General features: G+C 37.3%; 1 protein-coding gene and 1 long non-coding RNA gene across 6 annotated transcripts in view; one reads left to right on the plus strand and one right to left on the minus strand.

The window, feature by feature from the left end:
* Positions 1 to 18,760, minus strand: part of LOC106092946 (uncharacterized) — a 121,558-nt gene extending 102,798 nt beyond the window's left edge. For 3 of the 5 annotated variants that reach the window (XR_009397250.1, XM_013259898.2, XM_059363426.1), the window contains exons 1-4: positions 18,652 to 18,760; positions 18,139 to 18,583; positions 17,938 to 18,056; positions 17,210 to 17,280 (exon numbers count right to left, since the gene is read on the minus strand). Coding sequence is in view for 4 of the 5 variants with exons in the window: in XM_013259898.2 (XP_013115352.2) it covers positions 17,210 to 17,280; positions 17,938 to 18,056; positions 18,139 to 18,185 (237 nt within the window). In the remaining variant the exon portion in view is untranslated. The remainder of the gene's footprint in view (positions 1 to 17,209; positions 17,281 to 17,937; positions 18,057 to 18,138; positions 18,584 to 18,651) is intronic. The other 2 variants (XM_013259901.2, XM_013259902.2) reach the window with 2 other exon arrangements.
* A 109-nt stretch (positions 18,761 to 18,869) lies between these two features.
* Positions 18,870 to 21,409, plus strand: LOC131994204 (uncharacterized). The gene is made up of 2 exons (XR_009396530.1): positions 18,870 to 18,942; positions 20,526 to 21,409. It is a non-coding gene; the product is annotated as an uncharacterized LOC131994204 (long non-coding RNA).
* The last annotated feature ends 1,805 nt before the right edge of the window (positions 21,410 to 23,214 follow it).

Here is a 23,214-nt window from a genome sequence, read left to right on the forward strand (position 1 = left end):
TTATTCTTTCACACAATAGGCTCGAGACTATCTTGTATGCGATGTGGAGGAGACTTATTTCTCTGTAGTTGGCACATTCCGTCTTGTCTCCTTTTTTGTGTACGGGACATGATATACTGAGATTCCAACAATCGGGTATGCGTTCTTCTAGCAAGATTGTGCAGACAAGCTGATGCATAAACTTTATCATCGTGTCGCCTCCGGTCTTAAATAGTTCAGCGGGTAACCCGTCGGCTCCGGCTGCCTTGTTGTTCCTCAGTCGGGTCACTGCTACTTGAACCTCATTCGGACTTGGAGGTAAACATTCTACACCATCATCAGGGGTTGGTTCTGCGGTATCCTCTTCGCCGCCATTGTCGGACACCAGCAGTTGGGTAAAATGTTCTTTCCATATTCTCAGCACGCTATGTGTCAGTTACCAGATTTCCTTCTTTGTCTCTGCAGGAAGATGTGCCTGCACCAAAGCCAACGATTTGACGTTTAAGTCTTTGGTAGAATTTCCGGACTTCATTCTGACTCCTGTACATCTCAATTCTCTCACACTCACGTGTTTCCATTTCCTTTTTCTTTCTGCGGAATTAACGTTTCTCTCTCATTAACGCATTAATTGAGTGTGCACCTGTAGCAGTTGGAATATAGCGTATTTCATTCATAAATGGTGAAAATATCATGTTTGAAAGTTTTATTGTTGTTGTAAAAAATTGTCATGTGGAGGTAGCGATCCTCGTCAAACACCTGTAGGTGGGCAAGCTCGGGAAGGGAACATGGCTATTGGTTATTTAAAGGCGCCAAAAACTCGCCTTGTCATATCGAGAATCACAGGTACTCAGCATTTGTGCAAGAGATGGGGCCACCCGACCTCTCACTGAGACTCTCCGCTCGATACCGCTGATTGTTCGCGACTGCCGCAACCTGTGGACGCACCCTATAGATTGCAGCAAAGCTTCTCGTGACAGCAAAGAACACCACACAGATCGGTACTCAACGTTCCAGCTTGTGTGGTGAACACAGCTATTTCGTGCCGGGTGTTTGAAAGTTTGATTGCTGTTGACTGGTGCTGTTCTTGGTACATTCTATATTGCTGTATTCATTTGAGCTGATAAACCGTGCCTTCGTTATAAATATTACATTAAAATGCCTGGTGCTAAAAAAGATCAGTGTAGTGTGCGTCACCAAAATGTTACAAAAACAACTGTCGGTATATTATGCAAAATATGTAATCTCTGGCTTCATGTTGCTTGTGTTGGTGTTGAACACAAGTCGTTGTCATTTGTCTGTCCGAATTGTTTGGAGAATTCATCTGACAATGACATAACTCTGACATAAATCTCTGCGTTCTGAGGTAGCTTTGATTACCACTAAATTGGATGACTTTAAGCGGAAGGAGCGTTTATCTATGAAAAAGACTTTTGCTGTAACTGAGTCTTGTTTGACTGATGTTATATCTGATAATGCCATGGCTATTCCTGGATACAGGATCATTCGCAATCATCGTAGATCTAGAGGAGGAGGTGTATGCTTTTATTTTTCTTGGAAACTAAAGTTTAAACAAATTTTTTTCATTTTCAGATGCTGCCTCTTGTGAATCTCTTTTTATAGAAATCTTTTTATACCCACCACCGAAGTATGGGGGTACATTCATTTCGTCATTCCATTTGCAACACATCGAAATATCCATTTCCGACCCTATAAAGTATATATATTCTTGATCACCGTAAAAATCTGAACGATCTAGCCATGTCCGTCCGTCTGTCTGTTGAAATCGCGCTACAGTCTTTAAAAATAGAGATATTGAGCTGAAACTTTGCACCGATCCCTTTTTTTGTCCATAAGCAAGTTCGAAGATGGGTTATATCCGATCCGCTGATTTAGGGTCTAAGACCCATAAAAGCCACATTTATCATCCGATTTTTCTGAAATTTGGGACAGTGAGTTGTGTTGGTCCCTTCGACATCCTACTTCAATTTGCCCCAGATCGATCCAGATTTGGATATAGCTGCCATATAGACCGATCTCTCGATTTAAGGCTGTGGGCCCATAAAAGGCGCATTTATTGTCCGATGTCGCCGAAATTTGGGACAGTGAGTTAAGTTCAGCCCCTCGACATACTTTTGCAATATGGCACAGATCGGTCCAGATTTGGATATAGCTGCCATATATGCCGATCTCTCGATTTAAGGTTTTGGACCCATAAAAGGCGCATTTTTTGTCTGATGTCGCCGAAATTTGGGACTGTGAGTTTTGTTGGACTTTTTGACATTCTTCTTTGATTTGGCTCAGATCGGTGCAGATTTGAATATAGTTGCCATATAGACCGATCTCTCGATTTAAGGTTTTGGGGCCATAAAAGGCGCATTTATTGTCCGAGTTCGCCGAAATTTGGGACAGTGAGATGTATTAGGCTCTTCGACATTTTTCTGTAACTTGGCCCAAATCGGTCCAGATTTGGATATAGTTACCATATAGACCAATATCTCGATTTAAGGCGCATTTATAATCCGATTTCACTGTAATTTGACACAGCTTTCAAATTTTTTAATTCTATAGATGTTGAAGACAAATGTAATTTTTTATGCAGTCTTTTCAATGACTTATTTTCATTTGTGCCCGTTGTGAGGAAGAACATTTGCTATGACACTAATTCATTGATGAACTCTAGCGACATTGTTAATGCTAGATCCCTAAATCGACTCAAAAGTGGCGAGTTTATTGAAGACTGCGTAATAAAGCTATGAGTGTTATACGTAAGAGTAAAATGTGACATTTTTCCAAGATTTTTAATGGCTTAGATTCAAGTGGAATGTGGAAGGTACTTAAGGTGATCTTGATGTTGATGATCGATTTTTCATTGGTGACAAAAATCGTGACTGTATGATTTCGGAAGGGACAGAGTCATTCTCATTTCCATCTATAACTGAATTTGAATTACTTGAGGCTTTGTGTATGGTTAAATCAAAATCTGTTGTCATAGCTAACATATCTATACGTTTAATTAAGATCATTTTTCCGTATATTTCTAATATATTGTTGGACAATTTTAACTGTATCTTGATGAGATCTGAATTTCCATCTGCTTGGAAAGTTGCTAGGATTGTGCTGATTTCGAAGAAAAGATTTGCTCGTAATCCTGATGATTATTGCCCTATTTCTATTCTTCATGCAATGTTGACGGTAATGAGGATCTTCTTAAGAAGCAAATTCCTGAGGCACAATCTTCGCAGATTTGTGAAGATCAATATGCCTTCCGCAAGGTCTTCAATACGACATCGCTGATTTTAAGGCTAACTGAGGAAATTAATGAGAACAAGTTATGCTCTCTGCTTTCAATCGACTTTTTAAAAGCTTTTAACTCTATTGACCATTGTGTTTTGATATCCAAATTAAAGAACCAATTCAATTTTTCAAAAACAGCATCCAAGCTTATTTTTTCTTATCTGAGAGGAAGAACTCAATTTGTATTGGCCAACGGTTTAACGTTATCCATGATTTCTTTAACATCTGGAGTTCCCCAAAGATCTATTCTCGGTCCCTTTTGTTTATTCTGTACGTCGATGACATAAAACAAGCTATTGATACTGTTGATGATGGTTTTCTTCTGTTTGGTGGTTATCGTTGTTCATCGGGTTTACTTGAAGCTAGTATTAACGATTCTCTTGGACAGATATTGCATTGGACCCTTTTTTCAAACCCTTTTTTTATCGCTGATGATGTTTTTCTTCTGTTTGGTGGTTATCGTTGTTCATCGGGTTTAATGGAAGCTAGTATTAACTATTCTCTTGGTCGGATTTTGCATTGGACTTCTGTTAATCATCTTACAGTTAATATATCCTAGACCAAGTCTATTATGTTTGGATCTAATGATCATAACATCTTTGATTTGAATGTTGTGATGAATGGTGCTCCAATTGAATATGTTCATCAATTTAAATGTCTTGGCATTGTCCTCGATTCGAGGCTCAAATTTAAACCTCACATTGATTTGGTTTCTTGTAGGGTGTGGAATTCATTGAGAAGAATTTATTCTTAATTCTTAAATTCTTAATTTATAAAGCGCCCATTAAACGTATCGTGAATACGATCGTGCGCTGTATGAAAGATTTATGTTAAGTAGTTCTACCAGAAATCCACAAATAGTGATTCCACTTATTAGGAATTCTATTTATATGAAGTTGTTGGTAGTTAGAGTTGATCGTTGCTGAAATTGTTTGCCCCTTTCCCGACGTATTTTTTATCAGTGTATAGATACTTTCACTGAGGTAGCTTGCCCTCTAATACAGTTATTTGGCCGCATGGCCATTTGTATTATATTGAAATTGATAAATAAAATAAAATAGACCAGATATTCACACTGCGCTAAATCCTGAAAAAGACCCGAGAAGGACAAATCAACACCTATCGTCTATTTGTTGACTACAAAGCCGCTATCGATACCCCCATGTCCGAGTTTGGTACCCATGCAAATTTAATAAGACTCTGCAGGATGACACTTGCTGATACGCGTTCCTCAGTAAGAATAGGAAAGAATCTCTCCGGGGGGATGTCATGGCGCTTGTGACCCACTGCTGTCTATGTTTGCAAAGCACCTAATAACATATTTAGTATGACTATACTCCCGTAATGATGTAAGGTCAAAGCAAGATCGGAAATGTACCCACTCCATGCACCGATTACACCTCACCGACACTGACCGATGAAGGATGCGGTTCTGGCAAACCGAACAGAACCAGGATCCGGGGTTCTTTTCAATCCCGCCACGTACCAGAAGCGTGCGGGGAAGGCACTGTGCCTCTCCCATAACGAAAAAAGGACGAACACGTACACTGAGGCGGCAGCCCTTACCGATTAAGGATTCCATCGGGTCAATCCAGTGCGTACAACCGGCTGCCTGGGATTACATATATATATGGTTCTACGGCATGGGTGCTTGTGAAAGCAGACGAGGTAGTATTTGAGGTGATTGAAATATATAGACCAGTTTGTGTTAATGAAGAATACTGAAATGGTTAACTAAGTAAGAGTATACTTATCTGCAAGCAGACTTAGAGAACATAAATCTATTATGAAATTTCTCAATGAGAATGTGGTGACCAAAAGCCTTAGTTAGGTTAGGTTAGGTAAGAGTGACAGTCTATTTCCAAACAGACTCACTTAGACAATTTTAGTCCATTGTGATACCATTATAGCGACAGAAGACACAAACTGATAAGGGCTGAGTAGTTAAAATCGTTCAAAATTATCTAAAATCTGTATTTTCATCAAATTTCCCAAAATCTTTGAAATACATGGCAATAGTAATCGGTCTAAAACCACTGCCACTTTTTGGAATGAGCATTATTCGGCCTAATTTCAAGGGCGTAGGGAAAATAGAAATAGTTAAAATTCAGTTAATTACTTTCAGTAAAATTAAAGAAAGTAATGGAAAAATAATTTTGATAAATTATAAATTTAAATTTCATCACGGGCCAGAGTGTTGGACTTAATCAAATCCACAGCTAAAAATTTCATCATAAATAATTGTTGGCGGAATAAATTCACCACCCACCCTTACCAAACATCTTCTCGGCATTCATTTAACCACTTCAACATATTATTATTTTCATATCGATCATTCGCTTCAATTTTTTATTTTTTTTCTTATTTTTCTTATTATTATTATTAACATATCTATAAAAAACCATCATTAGCGAAATGACCTTAAATGATAATATTTTTACCTTAAACTAATCTAAATTATAATTACCTACTTTAATGTACGAAATATTTTTTAGTTTGCTATGCATATTTTATGTTTTTTTTTCTCAATTGCTTGCTTTGTTCTTACTGCCCATCGAATAGCGGAGTACACATCAGCAATAAGTATACACACACCTTATTACATATATTCATATGCAAGCTACGTTTAAGTACATCTGAACTTACGACTACATATCGCGCTCTCAGTTATTTTTTATATTTTTTTCATTTGTTCCTAACTGCCTAAGTATTTTTATATGCAAGTATGTTTATATTTAACTATGCTTATTCAGTTAATATAGGAACGGCTGATATATGCTGGCATTTTGGGATGCTGCATCATTTAAAATTTATATTGTCTTTCTATTTCTTTTGAACCTCGCAACGGAGCTGTTTGTAAGACCTTAATAAATTAATATAATTTTTACTTGAAATTTACTAACATTGTTTTGCTTTAGAAAACAATTGAACAGTAATAGTTCGAAATTAACAGCAGTTATCTCATTAAACAAAATCAAATTCTCGTAAATCAGGAGGATTCATATAATCCAAGAGTTTAGTGGCCAAAGGTTCGACATCAATACTCCCCTGTTCAGGACAATCACTGCCAAGACATCCTAACCTACGTATTCTTCGCCACATCTGGGAGCTATAGGCATTAGAAAAATCCTTCTACCATACTCAAAGCGCGTTTTTCGGTTTATGGACTTGGTCTTGTTCCTTAAACGACAATAAATGCTCCATTTATCATTCGTACGACTTTTAACAAATTCACCATAAGCCCTATCTCTTCCACGTCTAGCAGCAATTATCCTGGGGTAATTGATCCACACATGGCCATTCGAGTCACGATTTGTCCTGTATGTGGGCACAAAGGAATGAATAAAATTCACAATCTCATTTAACGTAGATAATTGAGAATTTACATCACAACTTTCGGAAGAATGTGATAGATCCACCAGATTAAATTGTTCAGAAAGTTCATCCATATTAGTTTTACGGTAATCCTTTTGTTCACTCCAACGACCACAAATCTGCCAGGAAAACTTTACCGAAATGAAAAAAAAAAAATTATGGTGAGGAGAGAACAATGGGAATTGTAATAGAAATTTATTGGCAACAGAGTCAGAATGCTGATAAGGAAGAAACCTATGAAAGATGTGGAATTTTGTTGTTTATGTAAGTAAGAAGGTAAAGCACTATGTACGGAATTAAGACCACATCTAAATGCAATGGATCCAAAATAAGATGACTTGGTGGGATCATAGAGATTGTAATTAAAATCACCCATTATAAGTATTTACTAGGAATCTATAAAAAAAAAACCCTTGGTGAAGTTCTTCAAAAACTACATTGCCTTTCGCTAAGTATACCACTCTCACAACAATTGAAGACATCTTACCAAATATTTCAACAAACAATGACTCACATATTCCCTTGCGCATTCCACGAAGCACAACTCTAAAACGCAACATACTAGAGATATATAAACATACTCCGCCAGCCCTCTTGGGATATCCGCTATTCTCTGGTCTACGTTACGAATTAGAGTAAAATTAGGAAGCTACAATGAACTAGAAAAATACCTGATTTAAACTAAGTCTCTGAAATACCTATAACATCAAGTCCGGAGTCAGGAAAAAACATTCTTGAATTCTTTAAGTTTTACGATAGTTAGAAGGGCATAAGCTCTGCGTGTTTTTGTGACCAATGTTACGATTCTCAGAGAAAGAGCAAAAATTAAAGCTTGAAATTTTTCACAGATACTTAATATTAATGTAGATCGTTGGGGATTGCAAATGGGCCATATCGGTTAAGATTTAGGCACCCATATAAACCGATCTCCCGATTTGACTTCTTGAACCCCTGGAAGCACCAATTTTTGTGCGATTTGGCTGAAATTTTGCATGTAGTGTTCTGTTATGACTTTCAACAACTGTACCTAGTACGGTCCAAATCGTTTTATTACCTGATATAGCTCCCATAAAACCGATCTCCCAATTTGATTTCTTTGAAGTTTACAAAATATTTTTTACAATCTATTATCAATATAAGATTATCGTTTAAAAGACAAGCTTATCATCTTCACCACCAAATATATCAGATATTTTAAGATTTCTGACCTTAAAGCAAGAGGACATCAATTTATCAGGTATGCTAACTAACTAACCTTAACAAGAACAACGAAAGTACATTGCATTTATAATCTCTTCAGATGTTATATCCACCTTAAAAAAGCCACAACGGGGAACATCGATGTCTTTAAGATTGTCCAATTTATCAGGAAGACCGGTTTAACTATGTCTGATCTATTTAAACGATGTTGAAGGATATGGTTCTGCAGCATTAGTTCTAGAAATTTATTGTTGTACGAAATATTCGATGTTATGGTTTCCTTGCAATCAGACAATTATTTCCTTATATCTTGCAATCCCTTAAATCAGCACATACTTCGGCAACAGCTAGATCAAACTGGGCCTTTAACGCCATTAGATCACTTTTAATATCATCCGACAACGTATGTAAGGAGCTTTTTAAGTTGGCAAACTCTTTACTCATTTTAACCTGAAAAGCAGCATCAGAATTGTCGGGGGGTTATCCAAGCACGAAACACACGTGTATGAAAGATTCCAATTTTTATCAAGAGTGCTGAACAAGGTCTTGAACACATTTTCAGTCTGCATGATACCACGTTTTGCAAGTCCGACAAAGCACGCTTTTGGAACCCGTTGTATCCGCACTCCAAACTCTTCAGGGATAAATTGCTAATCTGAATCAGGCAATGTAAGGGTTCTTATTCACAATGGCAGCTTTGAATAATAATCAGCAACACACGAACTGTTGAAGTAATTTGTTCAACCAATTAATATTTGTAATAACAGTCGAACTTCTCTATAACGTAGCAGTAGGAGACCGACAAAATACTACGTTATAGAGAAACTGACCAAAATAAGGTTTAATTTGACCGAAGTGCAAACACAAACAGTGGGATAGAATCGAAAAAATAGTTAAAAAAATCCCGAAATTTGAGAACGGTTAGAGATAATTGTTTGAAATTTTGAATGGCTAAATCTTAGGTATTAGCGAGATTGCGCGAAGATTGAAGACCCCATGTGATGCGGGCACTTCTTGAAAAGCCCCAAAAAATGTTTCTCTTTGTTTCGATTTTCAAATTTTAAATTTTCTAAAAACGAAAATTTTGAATTTTACACTACCCGAATTTTTTACAAAAATACCCAAATACCTATTTTGGGCAAAGATTGTGTTAAAATCGTCCCTCTTTAGTAAGTTTAATATGGAGAAGGTCACAAATATTGTTTGATGCGAAAAAAATTTTAAAAGGCCTGTCTCGGTAAAAATTAAAAAAAAAAAAAAAAAAATTTGAAATACCCTAAGACTACAAAAAAAGTATTGAAGACCTCAAGCGGGCTTTTTTGTTAGGATTTTTGAGCACTTTCAGAAAGAATTTTAGAAGTCGAAAATTTGAGAACGGTTAGAGATAATTGTTTGAAATTTTGAATGGCTAAATCTTAGGTATTAGCGAGATTGCGCGAAGATTGAAGACCCCATGTGATGCGGGCACTTCTTGAAAAGCCCCAAAAAATGTTTCTCTTTGTTTCGATTTTCAAATTTTAAATTTTCTAAAAACGAAAATTTTGAATTTTACACTACCCGAATTTTTTACAAAAATACCCAAATACCTATTTTGGGCAAAGATTGTGTTAAAATCGTCCCTCTTTAGTAAGTTTAATATGGAGAAGGTCACAAATATTGTTTGATGCGAAAAAAATTTTAAAAGGCCTGTCTCGGTAAAAATTAAAAAAAAAAAAAAAAAAAATTTGAAATACCCTAAGACTACAAAAAAAGTATTGAAGACCTCAAGCGGGCTTTTTTGTTAGCATTTTTGAGCACTTTCAGAAAGAATTTTAGAAGTCGGACTAAAAATTAAGAATTGCCAACCCGAAAATTTTTTTGAAGTCCAAGGTGACCAATTTTATTTGCATACTGAGAGGCACCCGGACCAAATACTCAAGCATCCTAACATTCTAAAATTTACTGGATAAACTTAATTGCGGATGCAATTAAAATATTTGAGTGTTATAGCCGATATTCCTTCTTTTGTAGAGCCTTCATCAACTTTGGATATTTTTGGATTTTTTTGTCTGCTGTTACTTTTAACTGATATTTTTCCAATCAGTCAGGCCATTATAAAAACTATTTTAAAGTTATACCATTTTACACACCACTGTTTTGTGCGTGTTTTGAACACGCAGGTGTATACCTTGCTGGGAGTATTCAAGAAGCAATTATTAGGTGGAACTGGGTCTAGACAGTATGTCAGATGTCTTCCCAACGAATAATAAAAAGCACTTTTTTCCAAGGACAGTCACATGGTGTATGTCATGAATATGCACGTCTATGTTAGAATTTTGGAGCGTATAAAGCTACTTTATGCAGAATGGGATATTCTTCGGAAACTGATATTCCAAACCGTAACTGAACTCACATTGGAAATTATGTTACAGCGACTCGAATATCGAATGAGGAAGAGCTATGGAATGCAATTAAATTGCCTGACATAAAATCTGTTTAAAGAGATACCAAAAACTCCCAGTAAAGAGATGTAAGGATATATATGGGACTCCAAGCATCGTAGATGTGCAGGAGTCATCAAAAATTAGGTTATTACTGCAGAGACAGAGATAATTAAAGTTTTAATTAAACAATTTTAAATGTTTGTGTCATTTGCTTTAAAATTGATGAGTTATTTATCAATACTCCTATTATTTTGAGCAGCAAATTTTTGAGAAAATAAATTATTCATTGAAATCTATTATATTATTTAAAAATGAAATTGTTGTGCTTTGTTTGTTAGTTTTTTTGTCTGTTCCGTATAGACTCAAAAGCGGCTGAACCAATATTCATGTAATTTTCACAGATGGTAGAGGAGTTTGGGCCCCCGGTGAAAACAGGGTACTACATTTTTTTTTAATCCGAAGGGGGCGGACCCTCCCCCATACCCAAATTTTCAAAAACGCCATATCTCGGAGATGCGTGCACCGGTTTAAGCGAGATTTTGTATGCCACCTTATGGTACCCCAAAAACACGTAAATGGTAAAAAATTTTAGGGCCAAATATCTAATCCCAAAACCCACCCGAACGGACATGTGCACCGATTGGGACAATATGGGTATCAAATGAAAGGTATTTAGGAGTAAAGTACGAATTTGGTATACAAATGTCACTCTTAAGTTTCGGAAGGTCCCCCACCCCCAAAAAAGCCCCAAGAGGACACTTTCACCGCTTTGGGCAATATTGGTATCAAATGAGAGGTATTTAAAAGTAGAGTACGAACTTGGCATTAAAAGTTTACCCTAAGTGTCGGGCCCCCACCCTTTGAGTAATATGGGTATCAAATAAAAGGTATTTAAAAGTAGAATACAAATCTGAGACAAAAAAAAATAATATTTTGGTGTCTGAGGGCCCTCCCCACCACCCAAAACCGCTCAGCAGGACAAATTCACCGATTGAGAAAATATGGATATTAAATGAAAGCTATTTAAAGGTAGAGTCCAATACTGATATACAAATGTATTCCTTGGTGTTTGAGGCGCCTCCCCACCCCCAAAACTCCTCAACAGGACATGTTTACCGATTGGGACAATATGAGTATCAAACGAAAGATATTTGGAAGCTGAGTAAACATCTGTTATAAGAATTTAGTCCAAAGTGTCTAGGGGGCCTCCCCAATCCAAAAAACCCCAAAACTGACATAAATGTCTAACGTCACAAAATGGGTATCGAGTGAAAGGTCTTTGGGACTTGACTAGGTATCTGGCAAGCACAATTAGGACAGAGTCTGGGACCGGCCCACCCACTAAATACCCTTCAATAGGACATGTAGTTCGATCGGGATAATATGTAAATTAAAAGAAAAGTCTATGACAGTATATTTCGAATCTAATGTTGGTATAAGGATTTAAGTATCTGGGTCACGTCCTACCGTTCCGCAGAACGGTAGATCGCGACAATAAAAGACTCAAATAAATTGTCGTTTGGTTCTTAGCGACGGGGGGACCGATCCTCTCCTCCCAATAAATGCAACGCCAAACTGTCATGTAGGATGACGGAGAACATATTGTACTCAAATGAAAGGACGTGTCAGAGGGCAATCCCCCTCCTCCTAGCCCACCAAAAAAAAAAAGGAATTAAGAATAATATGTGAATAGAATAGGACAGAAATAAAAGGGGAGGACCTGCGGATCTTTAAGAATGTAGTATCCCAAGTGATCGCGTTGAAATATGATTTTGAATGTAAATAACCAATACATAAAAATTAATTAGTGTGAATCTGAACGAGACCCCTAGCCCTGAATATCTTGATAGCCTCCGTCAAAATGCTTGACATTATGGGGCTCAAACAAAGTCGTGCTCTACCACGATACTGATATTACTTCAGGGTCCGCCTCTAAATTCCCTTCAAACAGGTCATGATTGCCTACTATGGCGATAAATAATAGGTATTTGACAGTAGAAAATGAATTTGATGGTTGAAAACGAATTTGATATCCAAGTTTGAGGCCAAATGTTTAGAGGTCGTGCCAACCCATAAACTCCCCCTTAACCAATGGCAATTTGGGCTCAAATTAAAGAAATTTGAGAGTAGAGCACGATGTTGATATTTTTCAGGGCTAAGTAGGAACTAGTGGTGGCAACATTTGTAAGATACCAAACTTCTCTCCAAAGAGATGTCGCACTGCGGCGGTTATAAAAAGGAAGCCCCTTATCATTGAGCTTAAAATCTGAATCCGACTGCACTCATTGATATGTGAGAAGTTTGCCCCTTTTCCTTAGTGGAATGTTCATGGGCAAAATTTGTTGTTTGTTTGTAAGTACGTGGGTGGCCGCCCTACCCTGCATACCCCTCAAACTGGACAAATTTGTGGATTATGGCAAAAAGGAGCTCAAATTTGTATCTATTTCATGGCCAAGTGTTTCACGGACGCCACACCTCATAAACTCCTCCTAAACCACACATATATACCGGCTATAGCAATATGTAGCTCCAATGTGATTTTCGGGAGTGGAGTATGAATCTGATTTCCACTTTTGGGGCAAAGAGTTTGGCTACTCCAATCCACCACCAAATCCAAGAGAATGAAGTAGATCTAACATCCGAATTTTAATGGGCGGAGCTTCCCCTTACCCTATTTCCTAAACCGCCAGATCTCGGAGATGGGTGGTATATCTAGGGGACCGCCCCACCTCCAAATGGAATATAAACCAATACTGACAATATGGGACTCAAATTAAAGGTATTTGAGACCAGAGCACGAATTTGATATATGCGGATCCCCCTTACTCTCAAAAACTCCCCCATACCGGACATATTTACCGACCATAGCAATATACGGCTCCCATGAAAGGTATTTGGGAGAAGAGCATCAATATAATATCCACAATGGCGCGAAATATCTGAAAGGCCGTACCAGCACCCCCAAACAAAGTATTATTTTGTTCCATATAATGTAAAAAAGGCACAGCGGAGCGGTACCGGTTCTGCTAGTTTTAAACAATTGTAGCTTTACATAACATCTGAATAAAACATAATGTCGTGTTCTGTTATTCACTTTCCCTTTCCCCTCAAATCAATATTTTCCTATCACGCAAACAAAAAGTCCAAACTAATTATTTGCTGTAAAATCCTTTATTGGTTTTATCTAAGAAATCTCATGATGAAAATTTGAGAAATTTAAAATTTTATTAGCATTATAATAAGCAGTTCATTTTAGGGGAAACGTGAAACCCAGAATACACACGAATATGTTTATACAAAAATCAATATTTGTTTTTTAGTTGGGCGCACTTCTATTTTTTTTTATTTTTTGAAGACAACTGTATATACTTCATTTTACTTTGTATACTCACTTCAAAAAAATATTCCAATTCAATGCGAACAAATGTCAAGCATAAAAAACAGTTAACACAACAACCAGTGCTTATAGTCCAGGATTTGTAAAGACAAACTGTAGGCAACACAAGAGCAAGAATGATAAGCGAAAGGAATGCAAAATATGGAAAAATTTTAGGTCGATGAATTTCAAGTTAATTCATAAATAAATCTTTTTTACGTCTACTACGATATAGAGTAAAAGGCCTGCACAAAACCATTCATTGGTGATTGTTTTTGCTGAACACGTGAACACTGAACCACATGATGTTGTATTTCAAAACTATTGAAGAGCGAGACACTGAGGATAGAGTACAACGAACAAGTTTCTGTTGAGTAGATAATCTTGAGAAACAACCACCATTCAGTACTTGGGAGTATTTTTATCTCCAATTTATTGCAATGAGTTATGAGAAATTACTCGCTGTATATGAAGCGTCTCACTGTTACTTTGAAAATATAAACTGATCACACAAATCGTTTGCAAACTGTTTGTTTTCTCAACTAAAAAACTAGGGGTGTATGTGTGTTTACCCATGCTTTTGTCAAACCCACCACGTTGCCTTCGTACGAATCTCGTACTATGAAAGCAGACGACAAAAAATAGTACTTTATCTGACCTGGAAGTACCAATTATAACTGATTGAGTCCTATTTCGTAGGTAGTTCGATATTAGTGCAATAACCGTATTGGAAAAATTGAAATAGTTTTTTACTTTGACGTAGAGAATATCGTGGTCAACACAACCGAAGGCTTTTGAATGGTCTAGTAGTAACAGACAGGCTGCAAGTCTGTCGCCAATGCCAGATCTTAGGCCATCCATGGCATCTATCAAAGCCGTAACACAACTTTGTTTTGCTCCAAAGACTGATTGCTTGTCCGAGAGTAGGCAATGCTCATCTATATATTTGTTTGTGAATTTTGCGCTCAAAGACCTTGGAAAGAAATGGCAAGACAAAATTGGGCGATAATCGTTTCCAGTCTTAGACTTAGGGATAGGTAATTTCTTCACATGTTTCCATTCCGCAGGATACTGGCTTGTAGGTAATATGGTGTCAGAAAGATATGCCAAAAAAATATCTGGCAGTATAATTTTTATAAATGTGGGATGGAGAGAGTCCAAGCCAACCGCATTAGACTTTACAGACAAAAAATTGAGGAAAAGAAGGTGCTGCTGCTGAGGGTAAGACAAAACGCTCCGACGAGTTGCTGGAGCCAATATTTGTGGAAGCATTGACGGCACGTGATAGCTGTGAGCACCACGCTTGCTGGAAAATTTAGCTACAATTTGTGTGGTGTTCATTGCTATCACGAGAAACTCTGCTGTGTCCACAGGTTGCTGACAAGGAAATGCTCCATACGGAGTAGCTGCAACGGCAGTCGCGGACAATCAGCGGTATCGAGCGGAGGCGGGCGGCACCGGCTTCTGCACAAATACTGAGTGCCTATGATGTTCGATATGAGAAGCGAGTTATTGGCGCCTTCAATAGAATAGAATAGAAACGCTCCGACGAGTTGCTGGAGCCAATATTTGCGGAAGCATTGACGGCACGTGATAGCTGTGAGCACCACGCTTGCTGGAAAATTTAGCTACAATTTGTGTGCTGTTCATTGCTATCACGAGAAGCTCTGCTGAGTCCACAGGTTGCTGACAAGGAACGGAGTAGCTGCAACGGCAGTCGCGGACAATCAGAGGTATAGAGCGGAGGCGGGCGGCACCGGCTCCTGCACAAATACTGAGTGCCTATGATGTTCGATATGAGAAGCGAGTTATTGGCGCCTTCAAAAAATCAATGGCCACACTGTTCCCGTGGCGATCTGTCCTTTGGACCAGAACGAGCTTGATAACCCACAGTAGCTTGACGAGGATCGCCACATCCACATGAAATTGTGGCTACAACAACAATATTGACGAATAATTGATTAGGGGCATCCAGATTCTCATCAGTGCAAGTACGCCAGGATTTGCCTAACTCGATTTCTCGTATTGCATTCCGTTTCCTTTTAGTATTGGCAGGATTTTGAAATTATGCTCGATAATTGATTTGAACCTTTGTATCATTCTCTGTTCTTCTCAACCGAAATCCATCACGAAGCTGTTCCGTTTTGAATTTTTTCCACCTATTATAAGCCATATCTCTTTTCCCAATCATCTTTTTAATGATTGTATTTAAATATTCTTTATGGTTTTGACGATTTCGAAAAATTTGTAGGGGAACTGAAGAGTTTACAAGGCGCAGAACATTTTCATTAGAAAAGTGAGTTATTCATCAACTGTAATTAAATGAAACAAGTCTATGTTGAGAAACTCTGATATGAGTGCAGAATAATCCAGTTTTTAAAATTGTAGAAGTAACCAGGTTCTGCTGGGGACGGTGGTAGGATATTCCACGACAAGAAGATTAAATCATGTTTGGAGAAACAAGGGGAACTCAGCTGGTCATATAGCAAGACATTGTTAGTGTTATTGACTATAAAAGGGTCAAGTATTAGTATTTTTTAACACGATTCAAAAACCAAACGAGAAACCAATCCAAGACATCAAAAATATAATATATGTAATTTTTTTCTTACATACTTTTCTAAATACTGTTAGCTTATCAATTAATTTGGATGTTGATATACCAGCAAATTTTCCTTGTGAAAATATGAGTTGATAGCATTCCTATTATTTTGAACTCAGCTGTAATTAAATTTAAGAGGCTGCTGGTTATATAGCAGCTGCATATACTCGTATATGGATTGAATTGGTAAGTAATATTGTATAATTGTTAAAAATCTTTAGAAAATCAAAGTCATAGACTAAGGGTCTATATATCTATTTGCTTATTGTTCACGTATAAAAATTTGAAAATTTTATTATTAAATCAACTTTCTACATGGGGATATGTAGATATTTATTAAGCTTGGTAAGATGAAATTTCAATTCCCGGCACGGGAAAGCTATGAGCACCACACAGGCTGGAACATTGAGGTCTGTGTGGTGTTCATTGCTGTCCGGAGAAGCTTAGCTGCGAGCTACCTGGCGCATCCACAGGCTACGGATAGTGGAATGCTCCATACGGAGTAGCCGCAACGGCAGTCGCGGACAATCAGCGGTATCGAGCGGAGAGTCTCAGTGAGAGGCCGGGCGGCAACTGCTCTTGCACAAATACTGAGTGCCTATGGTGCTCTATATGACAAGGCGAGTTATTGGCGCCTTTAAATAATCAATAACCACCCTGTTCCCGCGGCGCTCTGTCCTTTGGATAAAACGAGCTTGCTCACATACAGTATCTTGACGAGGATCGCCACCTCCACATAAAAATGTGGCTACAACAACAACATCTAAAGTAACACATATTTCAACTCTAGATATAGAGGGAAATTCGAGTTCGAATAAAATCACGCTTACGATCCGGATCCCACAATGAAAATAAATCCATTCTCGTCTTGTCTTGTAAGTTAAGGTTCCCTAAATGGCATTCTCGTCTTGTCTTGTAAGTTAAGGTTCCCTAAATGGCAGACAAAAAATAAATACTTACGAATTGATGATCAAGATTTTGAATCAACTTCCGTTTAGGTCGCGTGAACGTTCTGGAATCTAATTTATAAACTGCACGAACATTTGCACAAGCCATGGTAAATCAAATCCGTAGCCAATAGTTACATGAATGCAGATTTATTATGAATTGTTATTGGAGAAATACGTGGGAACATGAAAAGAAATGTAAAGAGCATAAAACAAAGTAATTAAAAGTCATTAAAATGCAGAGTAGTCGGAACATATGATAAATAAAAAGAAAACCAACACAAGAAAATGGTTTTTATTGCCTAAATATATTGTACTTCAATTGCAGAAAAAAAGGCATGAGCTTCGGCAAAATTTGTCTATGGTAATATTTGTTGGCCTTCAAAGAACGTTAGCTTCGTTGAGCAGATCAAAACCATACCGACTATAACATTTGAATGTCCCTTATTAAATATTTTCAAATTTTTATATGTGCAGACAAATGTGATTGGCGGTAACAGTGGTATGTATGCTCAACAAGTCGCTCAAATAACAACTTCAAGACATTACCTATGCCAAGATTTATAAAGACTACACATATGGGTAAAACAAAATACCAGTTTGTTGTTGCGCCGTGTATGTGCATTTTTAACAACCGATAATCCATTTTTGGCTATAGACTGTTAATAAACCAAAATAAGCAGCACGGTAATTACATTCTGTAAGAAACGTTTCACTTGTGGTTCGGTCATACATGCTTACCTTGGTGTTGTTCCTGTTGTTGATGTGTTTGGGTGTTATTAGAAGGCGGCAGGTAATTGTTACTTTTCCATTGTTGCAATATGTTGGAAATATCATCATGAGTTTTGTCCTCAAGAAAGCTAAAATATATATGGTTAGGAAAACAACAAGAGGTGTTTATCCATACTTCATCTCATAACGCAGTTGCGTCTATTTACTTACATAAAAGAGTCATCTTTAAGGGCCTCATCGATGTCTAAAATATCCATGATGACTAAAGCAGCTCTTCACCGCCTGTCAGGGGGTTTCAGCAGAGAGGGCACAATTGGCAAGTGGGGAAAAAAGAAACAAAACGAATTGATTGCGACCCTTCTGCGTCTGCGACACACTTTGCTTCTAGTTTGTATATTTCGTGTAATGTGTAATAGAATTTCAGAAAACTGTTGTAATTGGGGCTGTTATTTCTCTTTCTCTTCTTCAATTATATATTTTCAAACTATTAATATAAAACCAAATATAAATAAATTAAGAGGCACCACACGGACAAATTTTTGCTAATATCTTTTCTCTTTCTTCCTTTTACTTTTTATATCCACGAATCTTGTTTTTATTTCCTGTTTCTTTTCTTTGTTGAAGCACTAGCAATGTAAAACTTCGAGAGAATTCTCTGCAGGGTATATACAAGATAAATAATTTTCTATATTCTTCAATAACGCAAATTCAATTCTTTTTCACCTGATATTTAATTAATATCATTCACATCATTTTTAGAAAATTTAACAATCGGCGAGGCCAAATCTCTTGGTTTAAGATACGGACTTTTTGTGTAAAAAAGTCGAAGTCGACCTTCACTGCTAAAAAAAGTCGAATAATCGATTTTGAAGTCGAATAATCGAAAAGAATACTGCACAGCTGGGGAAACAATTAACGGTGCTCTAAGTACAACAATCACAAAGAGAATGAAAATAACAGAGAAATTATTGTGCACTCAAAATTTTACAGCAAATATCGAGCTAATTGGTGTCGGTAATTATTTTAGGTCTGTTCGCGTACTTTTCCAGTAAAAATTTGTAAGAGAGTAAGAGCCATTCGCCGATCAACGTGTAGAAGGAGGAAGGAGGAAATAAGTAAAATGGAGCTAGCAACTACCGGCAATAAGGCGGAACTGTAAAGACGGTTGTTACAGGATATACTAACAAGGAGAGGTCATACGAACAGCTGAGTAAAATTTTTTACTTTTGTTTTGGTTTTGCAGTAAATCTATATGTCGAAGGTTTGTGATATCACAGCTGTGATATTTTTCTAAAATCTTATAAGGATGTTTTATTTGATCTTATTTCCACACATATGCAAAAAACTGTGTTATAATTATGAAAATATATATATGAAACACATTTGTAAAAGATAAGTTGTAAAACAAAGTTTATTTCTAAACCCACTTTAACATTTCAATTTACGACATTTGCCACTCAAGGTAGTTTCGTTGGGGGTAGTTTTTTGTTGTTGTGCTAATGACACTACCTCTTAGTTGTACCATGCGGTTGTTAGACGAATTTCAGCGCCGTAAAATTGACGTCAACGAACATGAGTTCGACAGTAAAGCTGAGTATTCTGTTCAGCTTTTCAAGCGGAATGCTGTCAAACTTCACATAAAAAAAACCTCGGCGAAATGTTGGCTAAAAATAGGCGGAAAAGTAGTAATCTGTTTATAGCGAGGAAAATGGCAAAAAAAAAAAATACAATAGTGGCAACACTTAAAACTATTGCCGGCATCATTTTTATTTGTTTTATTGGTTTCAGTGTTTCGTTTTTCTTAATTTATATGAGAAAAATATATAAATGAGAGAAAACAATAAATGCAGATAATGAAACGTGTTTTGGTATGAAAACAAAAACATTTGATTGCTGTCAAATTTCGCTCTCGAAACAATTGAAAATTTCAGCGGCTATTCCGAAAGCAGAGTAGAATACAAACCTTAAGGATCATTTCGATGTATCGATAAGAGGTGATGCTAGCGGCGAGGAAGTTTCGAAAGTAGCTCCAGGTGGTGTTAATTTCGCAGGAATGATAGCTGACGTTAACAAAATAATGGAAGAAAATTCCAGAAAAATAATGGAAGACAATTCCAGAAGAATAATGGAAGACAATTCCAAAAGAATGGAAGAAAAACTGAATGAATTGGATGCGAAGCAAAGCGAGAATACTTCATTTCTTTACGAGAAACTTGAAACTTTCTAAAACTATGGAAAAAAGAGTAGAAAATGGTGTTGTTGACATACCTAGGAGAAAGTCATCCGTGGTTGACCGTATGAAGATCGAGACTTTCGTCAACGGTATCCAGGACCCTGCAATTAACGTTCGCAGAAACCGTGTCATTTGCGCTTGCAGAAGAGACGGAGAGAATTATTGCAAAGCCCCAGATACACAAGGTGCGTTAGTTGGAAGCCGAGTATTATGATTCAAAAACACTTTTTGATTCTATGAAGGAAGCAATGAAACTGGCAGAAATAAAACGAGAATCAAGCAAGCCCACTTCACGACTTCCACTGAAAATTTGCAGAACAAAAGCTGATTTTTGTTTTGGTTTGTTTTTTATTTACTTGCTTAGGAAAACAATTGTTTTAAAATAAAAAATTCTGGCGATACTGGTAAGGTATTTTCCTTAGAAACGTCAATTTATTGACCCGTGAGTGACAAGGCCAGAAGGGGAGCCATTCGCCGTATCCGTGATCTCAGTGTAGCTGGACAGCTACCAAAATTTATCGTGCACGAAGCCGCGTGATACCGCTACTGAAACCTGGGAACGACACGAGCAAGGGGAAGTCTCCCATCACCAAGACGCATGACGGATTACTCCTCCCGATCCTCCCGTTGGACAATCTCCATTCGCCAAGCATTAGCATGCATTCCGAAGGCTGCATAGGACTACTACTGCTTTACATCCCATCAACGCACACAAAAGTAGAAACAGCGTTCTCAAGCCCCTTGTCGGTAGCACTTGGTGTGCTGACAAAGAAACCTTGGACTAACCACCTAATGGTTTTGGATATTGTGGCTGAACAAATTGCAGAGACCACTGATGTAAGACTAAGGAAGATTCTATTGGTCATGTGACGTCTACGGACACTTTGTTATCATTGAAGATATCCGTATTCGTTCACAATCGGCAGACTAATTTTTCCAATCCCACAATCGTCACTTTTAACTGTCCAGCCAGACACACTCAATTCCATGGCAGCATCTCCTTTCCTTAACAAATTCACAGGAACGGTATTGGTCTCATCGTAGCTCTCCGATGATGCACGATCACGTATACACATACGTACCCAAATTTATTTGTGTGTGTTGACAAAACGCCGATCAGCTTTATGACAAGATGGCGAATTGCACCATATGATTTGTGGTTGTTGTACAAATGAGACCACCTTTAATTGTTTCGCCATGAGCAAATAAGTAGATCAATAAATCATTGTGAAGTAAAGTAATTGTAAACGAACTGCGTTTTAATTGGAAGTAAAACGTCTACAGTAAAAACGTAACAACTGGTGTCAGAAGTGAATAACCTAATAAATTTCTACAATGAAATTCGCCGATCAACGTGTAGACGACTTGAAGGAGGAAATAAGTAAAATGGAGCTAGCAACTACCGGCAATAAGGCGGAACTGTAAAGACGGTTGTTACAGGATATACTAACAAGGAGAGGTCATACGAACAGCTGAGTAAAATTTTTTACTTTTGTTTTGGTTTTGCAGTAAATCTATATGTCGAAGGTTTGTGATATCACAGCTGTGATATTTTTCTAAAATCTTATAAGGATGTTTTATTTGATCTTATTTCCACACATATGCAAAAAACTGTGTTATAATTATGAAAATATATATATGAAACACATTTGTAAAAGATAAGTTGTAAAACAAAGTTTATTTCTAAACCCACTTTAACATTTCAATTTACGACATTTGCCACTCAAGGTAGTTTCGTTGGGGGTAGTTTTTTGTTGTTGTGCTAATGACACTACCTCTTAGTTGTACCATGCGGTTGTTAGACGAATTTCAGCGCCGTAAAATTGACGTCAACGAACATGAGTTCGACAGTAAAGCTGAGTATTCTGTTCAGCTTTTCAAGCGGAATGCTGTCAAACTTCACATAAAAAAAAAAACCTCGGCGAAATGTTGGCTAAAAATAGGCGGAAAAGTAGTAATCTGTTTATAGCGAGGAAAATGGCAAAAAAAAAAAAAAATACAATAGTGGCAACACTTAAAACTATGGCCGGCATCATTTTTATTTGTTTTATTGGTTTCAGTGTTTCGTTTTTCTTAATTTATATGAGAAAAATATATAAAATAGAGAAAACAATAAATGCAGATAATGAAACATGTTTTGGTATGAAAACAAAAACATTTGATTGCTGTCAAATTTCGCTCTCGAAACAATTGAAATTTTCAGCGGCTATTCCGAAAGCAGAGTAGAATACAAACCTTAAGGATCATTTCAATGTATCGATAAGAGGTGATGCTAGCGGCGAGGAAGTTTCGAAAATAGCTCCAGGTGGTGTTAATTTCGCAGGAATGATAGCTGACGTTAACAAAATAATGGAAGACAATTTAAGAAGAATAATGGAAGACAATTCCAAAAGAATGGAAGAAAAACTGAATGAATTGGATGCGAAGCAAAGCGAGAATACTTCAATTCTTTACGAGAAACTTGAAACTTTCTAAAACTATGGAAAAAAGAGTAGAAAATGGTGTTGTTGACATACCTAGGAGAAAGTCATCCGTGGTTGACCGTATGAAGATCGAGACTTTCGTCAACGGTATCCAGGACCCTGCAATTAACGTTCGCAGAAACCGTGTCATTTGCGCTTGCAGAAGAGACGGAGAGAATTATTGCAAAGCCCCAGATACACAAGGTGCGTTAGTTGGAAGCCGAGTATTATGATTCAAAAACACTTTTTGATTCTATGAAGGAAGCAATGAAACTGGCAGAAATAAAACGAGAATCAAGCAAGCCCACTTCACGACTTCCACTGAAAATTTGCAGAACAAAAGCTGATTTTTGTTTTGGTTTGTTTTTTATTTACTTGCTTAGGAAAACAATTGTTTTAAAATAAAAAATTCTGGCGATACTGGTAAGGTATTTTCCTTAGAAACGTCAATTTATTGACCCGTGAGTGACAAGGCCAGAAGGGGAGCCATTCGCCGTATCCGTGATCTCAGTGTAGCTGGACAGCTACCAAAATTTATCGTGCACGAAGCCGCGTGATACCGCTACTGAAACCTGGGAACGACACGAGCAA

The sequence above is a fragment of the Stomoxys calcitrans genome, chromosome 1 (genome assembly GCF_963082655.1).
Source record: "Stomoxys calcitrans chromosome 1, idStoCalc2.1, whole genome shotgun sequence".
Lineage (NCBI taxonomy): Eukaryota > Metazoa > Arthropoda > Insecta > Diptera > Muscidae > Stomoxys > Stomoxys calcitrans.